At 39.0% G+C, this 10,031-nt stretch overlaps 2 protein-coding genes across 2 annotated transcripts; one reads left to right on the top strand and one right to left on the bottom strand.

The window, feature by feature from the left end:
• Positions 1-1,949: 1,949 nt before the first annotated feature.
• LOC104591601 (histone-lysine N-methyltransferase trithorax-like protein) lies at positions 1,950-2,872 on the top strand. Its single transcript, XM_010250503.3, has one exon. It carries the CDS (start codon positions 2,115-2,117, stop codon positions 2,709-2,711), a length of 597 nt encoding a protein of 198 aa, XP_010248805.1. The 5' UTR covers positions 1,950-2,114; the 3' UTR covers positions 2,712-2,872.
• A 4,934-nt stretch (positions 2,873-7,806) lies between these two features.
• On the bottom strand, positions 7,807-9,913 carry AZG2 (Xanthine/uracil permease family protein). The gene is made up of 2 exons (XM_010250504.3): positions 9,755-9,913; positions 7,807-9,677 (listed from the first exon to the last, which is right to left on the bottom strand). The coding sequence occupies exon 2, from the start codon at positions 9,618-9,620 to the stop codon at positions 7,920-7,922; it is 1,701 nt and encodes a 566-aa protein (XP_010248806.1). The 5' UTR covers positions 9,621-9,677; positions 9,755-9,913; the 3' UTR covers positions 7,807-7,919.
• Positions 9,914-10,031: the final 118 nt, after the last annotated feature.

Below are 10,031 nucleotides of genomic sequence, written 5' to 3'. Positions count from 1 at the left end.
GTTTCAAAATATTACGTACTTCACTTGGTTGATGTTTCGCTTTCTTATTCATTCCTTTACATACCTTACAGTATTAGGTCTGGGCCGGAGGACCTGTACTGAAGTCTAGATATATCTTGCTAGAGAGGAAAAACCTACTTTATGCTTAAGTTGTGAGACTGTGTTTGGCATAGCTTATCCTTGTTCATTAACTTGTATAAGAGTAGGAGGTTTTGCAAGTTGAGTTAGATGGGTAATAGGCGGGGGTTGTGGTGGTTAAAATCGGTTCCTGAAACCAGTAAATGGATACTTTCTCAGTAATAAATAAATGCTTTTATTTCTGTCTGATGTGGGCTTCTATTAGGTATCGTACATGAGACTGGATCTGCTCCTCACAGAGCGCCTTACATGCACATCCTACCATACATTGAGAACATCTTCCGTATTTTTCAGTTATTATTCACGGGAGATGTTCTCAATGCATCGTGAATGTGCATGTGAGGCGCCCAAGTGTGAGGAGCAGATCCGATCTCACGATGAGGAGAAGAGCGCCTCACACGCACACGATACATACACTAAAATTTCATGCGAACCCTCCTACAAGTGCTGCTTTAAAGTTGTTTCTCTGAATCGCTTCTTTACCTATTACAACAAAAAGTGCAATCCATATTTATTTGTTTTTGTTTTTGTTTTTTCACTTTTATGTGTCGGTCTATTCCAATAATAGATACTGCCTTATGATATTAATTAACCTTCCAAGTTCCAACATATATACTTCCCTTAATTGCCACTGATACATATCATATACTTTAAATCATGATCTAAAGTATATTAAAAAAAAAGAAAGAAAAACTAATGCCCACTAAATCATGATCTCTGTAACTACTATGCATTTTAAGGAGTATAATATCAAACATTCAAAGTAAATAGTGTTATTTGAAACCAGAAGTTTTAAGAATGCATTTTTGGCAAGCATTAAAGCATTGACACGAAACTATTGGTATTGGTGCCATCAGATACACATTGATGCCCGCCCGACTTTGGGTACCAGATTTATCAATATTTTGATCCTTGATTTCTAGTTTCATTTGAAAAAAAAAGGAAAAGAACATATGCTTTTGTAAGAAAGTTATGCTTTTTTTTTTTTTTATGGGTTCGACTATGATATAAAAAAGATTAAAGATATAATATCTGAAAAACAACTGATCAATAAACTAGAATCATAACATGATAGAGAATTAGATGTTATTTATCAAAATTCATAGGTGGGTTTTGATTGGTCAAAACTCTTCTCATATCATATCTTTCCCACATCATAGATTTTCTCTTTTATAGCCCAAACAATTTATTTGAATACCCCTTATGAAATGGGCTTTTCAAACACTACTAGACCTACCAAGATTATGCGCCATTTGGGAGGACTTCTGCGTTTGGGGTGTGTTATGTTAATCAAGCTGCGGTGGTTGAGCACCAGTATTCCAGAGAAGCTACTCAGAGTTTCATATTTGAGCAGTGGCTGTATGAGGCTCGGCTTGCGAGTAAAATCAATCATATTTGAGCACTACATATGATTGATTTTATCAGGGGTGTGGTTCAAGGGTTGCATCGTTGTAACATGTAAAATACTACCATTTGATATGATGATGTAACCATGTAAGTCTTAGACACACACAGACACATACATAAATCAATCTTACTCGCAAGATTATATTTTAGTGAGATTGCTTGAGAGTTGAGGGACTGATCTGGTATGAGAGAAGTCACAACGAAGTATCTGGCTTCAGACTCCACTTCACAACACAAGGAGTCCTATACCCCATGATCTTTCCATCCAAATTAGTCAGTCTACGCTACGGGCTACGGCCCACAGGGCTAAAGTTGACTATACATTTATAATTATTTATAAATAAAATGAGTCATGACTTTACTCCAATTCCATAGCTCAAGTGACTTGCTCCACACGGACATGAACCAAGAGAAAGAAAAGAAAAACAGAACCTTGCTACCCAAGCTTTCCAACTTAATTTCATTTCAGGAGCTAAAAAACCAGGCAGAGCTATAAAGGGAGGGTGAGAGAAAGGAGGCAAAATCTCAGAATTCTGTAATCCATTAGCCTCCAAGACAAAGGTGGGAAGATGAAGAGGGAGGGTCGACAACATGGGATGGTTAGGAGCTACGCCATCTTGCCATCGCCATGGAACCCAAGACCCAATTCCAGAATTGTCAACAAACTCGGTTCACCTCCGACCGCCGGAATTTACACCAGAGTGTCGTCGAAGCCGACCAATCACTCGAAATTCACAGGAAAATGTGGTCGACCCAAGTGTGAGGAGTGTCATATCCACCCTGCTGGCAAGTCGAAGGACAAGGCTAAGGGGACCCAGAAGCTCAGGTCGTCCGACGTGGTGACGAATCATCGATTGGTTGCTTGGAGAGTCGTGGATAAAGGCCAAGGATTGAATTATGCCGGGCTATCTGCAACGGCAATTCTCAGTCATTTGTCCAGCTGCAATGACCTCTGGGACGATGAAGACGAAGAGTACTATGCCGACGACGCTTATAACGATTCTCATGGGTTAGGGGATAGTGATCCGGTCGAAGCAGTTGAGTCGGGAGAAACTGATGAAGTTGTTGATGATGACGACGATGATTGTATGAGTTTTTGTGATGTCGGATTTGTGTTGGAACAGATTGATGGTGATGAAGGTTGGTGCTTAGTGGCCGAGATGTGAATGTTTGACTGAATCCTTGAATTGTCAATTTCAGTAATAATTGAATAGAGAGGGAGGGGATCTGATTATTTGTTTGATCTCAATCTCTCAATCTCTATGTGTGTATGTGTTTCTTGTTCATTGTTGCAAGTTTCTTCTTCCTGGTATCTCGTTTATTGAAAGACGAAGCGTGATCACCCAGCAAGAAATGCGTCAGCTTTTGTGTTTCCTGTGTACGGAATGATGGAAATACGTGGTCAGAATTACATCATTAGTGAAATATTAATGTCCACTAATCAGTAGTTACGATAGATTGGGTTTCTTCTCTTGCTTCATTATTAGACTATTGGTCGAGTACTTGATTGAGTATCACATACATTTGCACGAGAAAGAGGATTAGAGGATAGAGAAATGGAGTGGGTTTGTGGATTTCACGTTTCAGTTAGGTCAAAGGTTGGGTTGGCATTAGGCTGGGCTCATCCTATTCAAGGACTGAAGCATGGGCTAGCCCCAAAATAAAAAGCCCAAGGATTTGGGCTCAAGTCCAATTTATGTAAAATTTTGGGTTGGATTGATTTGGGCTTGGTTAATTGTCTCGCCTAACTAACACCCCTACTCAGGTAATATGGGGGCATTCCCTTGTCTTAACCCAATTCTAAACTCTTTTGTGGCCTTTTTGTTCAAGTGGTGTCCATGGCCATGGGTCGAGTTAACTAGTAAACCTACCATGATTTGTCCCTTATTGGGTCGATTTAGGTTGAGATTACACTGTAATACCTGAAACGTTTGTTAGTTATACCTAAAACATCAAATTTGATGTATCAACTATAAATGTCAATTATCATACTCAAACCTACAATTTTCTAGTTGAAAAACTCTCATATGTGATGTGACATATGTTTCTCAATTTTTAAATATGGTGGATGGATGGTAAGTTTCTTAGTTTTTAAAATAAATGATTAGGGTTTAAGCCTTTTAACTTAATTTTTCTTTAAAATACGTGCATAATAATGTAATATATATGGTAAATAATCATTAATTAGCATAAATAAAGAGGTGAAATTTTGATAATTAAGTAATTTGTGAAAATAAGAGGTCTTGAGTTCAAATCTTCTAACAACATTTTAAAATTTCACTTAGGCTGAGTTTGGAAACGATGCAAATGGAGTGTAAATCCCGGTTCAGGATAAATTTGCACTCCTGTTCACTTTTGCCTGTGTTTGGCAACATTACATTTATGCATTGACAAATGTCAAAGAACACATTTTTCAATGCATATTTACATTGATAATAAGATGTAAAATTACATCAATAAAAAAGAAGTAAATTTGCATTCAAGTGGGCTTTTGATAAAAAAGGCATATGCTTTATTTGAATTCGTATTTGCACCCATTACAGCTAAAAGTCTGGTAGGAAGGTAAATTTGTTAGTGCAAAACTAACCCAACTTTACAATTTATATGGACTGTTTTACACTCTACATATTTGCATTCACACTTATTTGCATCGTTTTCAAACACAGACTTATGTATGAACCCAAACGGTTTCATAAAATTGTGACCGGTTCACTGTTTTTTCAGTTCAACTGGCCGATTAACCAATTTTCAGCAAGTTTTGAGAAAGTCCGGTTATTAGGATGACTGAACCAGTCAGAACCCTGGGTCATGGCTCAACCGGTTCAATTGGCCTATTCGACCCGACAGTCTAAACACTGATTTACAGGCAAATACTCCATTTTATGTAGGCCAACAGTTACTAGACCAAATTTACACTAATTCCAGTCCAGAGAAACAATTATTACTAATTCCAAAGAGAACAATGAATTATCTTATTGTATAAACTAAAATCCAAGCAGAACATTGGACAATTCGTCAATTTCATATTCACAAAATGCCAACATTAGCCAAAAATGAATGCAGTTACGAATCAATTTCAAATTCGTAAAAACTGCTATTCTTTCCATCAAAAGTTCAAAACAATTGAAACCCCTTAGAAGCGAAGGCTCTAACAAACCAACTCAAAAGCGAAAACATCATATAGGAAAGTCGAATTACGTAGTTGATGAAACACAATCAGAAGCATTGCAGTAATGTGTACATGGGACCGTACTGTCCATAGCTTGGCATGATGGCACATGGGGTGTGTCAGGTATGACACGATTGTGTGGGCTATGCTGGGCTAGGGGTTTCGGGTCAGTTGGCTGGCATGGCCAGTAGACTTACAATGGGTTGAGTGTAGCCCGTTTGAGAAAACTAGCCCGACCCCTCAAACGATTAGTTTCAGCTTTTTTAGGGGGTTTTACATAAATACCCCTCAATCAATAGCTATAAGCTTATTAATAGCTATATAGGGGGAGTATTTATATATTTTGGCTTTTGGAGGAAGAAAAGACAATAATACCCCTCCAATAGCTATATGCCTATTTCATATATAACAACTTGTTCTTTTGAGAATTTGAAGGCATTTGGGTAAAGTGATAAATGACTTTATAATGACCAAAATACCCTTCTTAACAACTAAAAAATGATTAGTTTTTAGGGTATTTTGGGCAATTGAATTATTTTCAATTCTTATAAATAACCCTATCCTCCACCAGTCCACCATTCTCATCACACCAATTCAGCAATTCTCATACTCTCTTAGTTTCTCATCTCATACCAGCATATTGTCATACAGACATATATACTTAGGCACTTAGCAATTTAGGAGGCTTTGAGGCTTCAATTGTTGAAATCAAGTTGAGATAAAACCGGTAATCTGAACATCCGGGTAAGTGTAATTAAATTAAGTTTTATTTTTTTTTAAATTTAAAAAATGGCTGGCTCCTCCTCCCGAATCCAATTCCCCAATAGTAAGTTTGCTAGCTCGATTCAGAAAATATTTAAAATAGAGGATTTTGAGGGGAAGGGAAAAAGAGTTATTTGCCAAAAATGTAGGATTGACTTTAGCTTTAGTGGCAAGGGTGGTACTAGCCACTTGGGCAGACATATGCTCTTCTATGAGAAACAAGAAAAAATACATATACTTTAAATATTTCTTGGATGGTGAGAATAAATTACAAGACAAAGGAGGGCATGACACTATTACACTTGATTAAGTAGATGATTAAAGTCAAGGAGTGGGAGTAATTTTTTCAATTTCATTTAAATTATTTGTTATTTTTTCAACAATGTAACTTTTTTATTTTCAATAAGTAATTTTTTATATTTTAAATGAAATAAAGTTCCTATTTTTTTTTTCAATTTGTTGTCCATTTTGATTTTGGTAAGTTTTTTTTTCATTTCTTTGTTAAATTTTTTATTTTTTCAATTTATTCCCAAAGTCCAAACGAAATTTAAGTATTTTAGTTTTACTTAGTGAAAGAAATTAGTCTAGGCCTTTTTGACCCAGTTTGGCCCAGGCCAAGGCTTAGCCTGTAGCCCAACCCAGCATGGCTCAGGCCCATAGCACAGCCTGCAGCCCACTTGGCCAGGCTCGTGGCCCGACCCGGCATGGACCCACATGGACTTGAGCCATGGGCCATGCCGGGCCGACCCCCAACTTATCCTAAGAGAGAGAAACACGGCCTGACTCGGTCCGCATATCGTACACTTCAACATTCGAGGACGACAGATAAAGGAAAAACAAAGTGCGAAAAGAATATATAATGATTTTATGATACCATGAACTCCACACATCCCTGATCAAAGCGTAACTTGCAATAAAATTGAAAACCCCTAAAACGAAATAATTAAGCAGTCTAATGCTGGAATTACTTAACTGATAAAAATGGGAAATAAAAAATAGAAAACCAAAATAACAAAGATAATGAGTTCAAAGTTTACGGGATTTTACAGTATTGAACTCTAGATTAAATATGAATCTGAAATTAGGAAAATGTTTGGATAGAACATAGAAGGTCAAGGTTTGTAAGAAGGCAGGAAACAGATACCTAGAATACTGGGTGTATCTAAGAAAGATACCTAGAAGAGATAACAAAATAAAGGATTTCCATTAAGATGGCTTAGCTATACGTGTGTGTAAGTTCATTCTAAATTGTACTTTTTCGAATCTCTTTACTTTGGTTATCTAACAAATATATTTTTTGTTTGATGGTGTCATTTAATTTGGAGGAAATTCTCAAATCTGTTTGCTTTCCAGCATAGTAATAAGTTAACTTAAGGATGCTCATAATAATGTAGAGCATATTTCAGGATCGATGTTGCTTAGTGATGCCGTATATCAAAGTTCAGTTTTGAAGCAGCAAAATCATTAATTAATGATTTATTTATTTGGTAATGAAGCAACTTTTGTCACTCAAAGACAAAGACAAAGAGGTTTTTAATTTACGCTCCATCTGCTTCTGTGCTTTTGCTTATAATAACAGTGTCTCCTTTTCAGTTCTGTGTCTTGGGTTTCAGTTCCAACAGGAGGCATTCGATACTCCTGATGCCTGGGAGAAAATATGAGATGAAATTCTATGGGTTGGGGTCTTCATCTATTAATTGATCTGGTTGAAATTCTATGGGTTGCGGTACGAATCTATTAATTGATCTGGTTGAATTGATACGTTGGTAGGTCATTTGTATGGATGTGGTAAATGACAGTACTGCCCATTCTGCAATTACAAAGGTGTTTAAGTCAATAAGTTACCACCCAGGATGCATCATTTGTTGATAAGATAAGCAATTGAATGGACTCACGGGGTGGTCCTCTATGTCCACACACGTATGTCTGGTGATTCCCTTTCCCCCATTTCCCCGATCCGGGGATTTGGGGCATTGGGATGGGAAATTTTCATCCCATTGGATTTCCACTAATATATATATGTGTGGACGTATAAATTTATATATAGATAGATACGTACATACACACATGCATCTATATATTAATATTTTTAAAAATATAATTGAATATATTTGAATATTTTTTCATATAATTATAATTCTTAGTTATTTTATTTTTATTTTTTTAAAATAAATAAAAAATAAAAACAAAATGATTAATATTATAAAAATCACAAAAGAGTGGAAATCCCCGAAGATAGGCTCCCATTCCCCACCCACGCCATTCCTAGTTAGGACTGATGAGAGGAAATAAATGTACCGAATTTTTCACATTGGTGGACGTACTGGACGTGAAGACGAAGCATATGGGCATTATATATATTTTAAAGACTAAAGATACATAGAAATAGTTACAAACTTGAAGTTGAAGGCTTGAAGCTACCGATGGAAAATTAAAAGTTGAGTTACAACAAGTCAGCCGATGAATCAGCAGTAGCAGTTGCATTGACTTGATTTCTAATTCCACCTACAACCTTCCTCATGTTCATCAACCATGTTAAAGAGCTCAAAATAAGATCATATAGGCTAAGAGCCACGTAAAGCCCAACCCCACCGATAACCCCATTGGATATAGAATAGGTGAATGGCATGAGCATCATGGTAACAAATGCAGGAGCACCTTCCTTAACCTTCACCCACTCTATGTCTTTGGCCACCCTCATCATCATCACTCCAACCATGATCAGAGAAGGCCCTATGGCCCATGGTGGAACACTTGCCAAAAGAGGCGTGAAGAACAACGACAAGAAGAAGTAGAACCCCACAACCAGAGCTGTTAATCCTGTCCGACCTCCTTCTCTGATCCCTGCCGATGACTCTATGTATGTCGCAATGGGGGATACTCCCAGCGCCGAACCCACAACCGTAGACCCTGCATCAACCATGTATGCCAAGTACTCTCCTTCAAAACTCCCATTCTCATCTATAAATTCCCCAACTTCAGCCACCGAGTACAATGTCCCCGTCGTGGCCAACACATCCACGTAGAGCAACGTAACCAAGGCTACCCAGACCTCACTTCTGTTGAACCCTCTGAAACTTACAGCCCCAGCAGTGCTCTTGATTTTATGGAACTCCACCACCTGCTTGAAATATTTGTAGTTGGTGTCGCCGAGAGTGGTATTAGGAAAATACGTTACGCTGGTGCCCCTAATCCATGAAACCAACGTCACAAACAGGATGCCATAGATCATGCTGCCCCTGATTTCCTTCATCAGCCCGTAGCACGTTACTAGGAAGCCCACAGCGCCGAGCCAGAACGTGGGGCTTTGCATCTTTCCGTTCTCGCACTCGCCTGTGACTGGGTTCGTGCGGGAGCAAGCCGCGAGGGTCACCAAGGTGGAAGAACTCGGTCCCACAAGGCCAACGCCTTGTTGAGACTGCAGGCCGACGAATGCAATGAAAAGGCCGATGCCCGCCGCACAGGCAAGCCGGACTGGCCGAGGGATGAGACGCGCAAGCCTTGCGCGCAAACCAAATGCAGCTATCGCAAGAAAAACACAGCCCTCCACCAACACTATCGCCAGCGCCGTTTGGTATGAGATGGAACCTGATCCATGATACCCCACCAAGTCGTATGCAAAATAGGCATTAACCCCCATACCTGGAGCCAAGGCGAAGGGTAAGTTGGCTAACAGCCCCATAGCGAAGCAAGCAATCATGGAAGACACAGCGGTGGCCACTATGAGGTCGCTTTTGGTTTTTGACAGGCAGTTGTCATAACCCACATTTGCTTTGAGCTTGCAGTCCGGCCCTAGCTTGTGCTGTGTTGTCGATGTCGATGCATTTGCGTTTGCGAGATGTATGTCAATGGTGCAATCAGAGACGGAGCACGTCCCGCCGGAGTCTCCAAGTATGGTGGCATTAACAGTGATGATGTAGGCCATCGTGAGGAAGGTAGCAGTCCCTGCACGCACTTCCTTTGTAAAGCAGCTCTTCCTAGCCTCCAGCTTGAAATATCTTCCTACCCTGCTCTTAGAAACCGCATCATTTAAACCTCCTTCCAATCTTCTCCATGACTGTCGTAGCCTTGTACAAAGCTCACCACCCATCTCTCTCTGTCTCTGGCCCCTATTTGCAGTTGCAGAGCTGCACCCATGACCCATCTCCCAACCTTTATAGGACCAGCAGTTGGAATCTTCTGATGAGCAATTCCTTTTAGACTACAAATTCAGAAATCAAAATGAGAATAGGACGCGTTAGAAGCACGGGATTTTGATCCAATGCAGGTACCCCTTACCTTAGATCAGGATCCACTTAGACTGGAGCGAGCCGTTTGATATCAATCCAACTGCTGACATCATTGAAAGGAACAACCCAGATAACCAGATTGCAGACTTGTTTTAGCAAGGCCTAAAGGCACAGCTTAGAATAAAAAAGAGGGGGGCCTTGTAATCTGCTCTACTAAGATTTCATATATATATATATATATATATATATTTCTCGTTACTTGCAAGATTCCGTTGGCATTTTAAATGCTAAGTGATATTATAACATCAATCTTGATATGGGAATGT

Source organism: Nelumbo nucifera, chromosome 4 (assembly GCF_055504915.1).
Source record: "Nelumbo nucifera cultivar China Antique chromosome 4, China Antique-T2T, whole genome shotgun sequence".
Lineage (NCBI taxonomy): Eukaryota > Viridiplantae > Streptophyta > Magnoliopsida > Proteales > Nelumbonaceae > Nelumbo > Nelumbo nucifera.
This window is presented reverse-complemented; position numbering and strand designations above follow the sequence as displayed.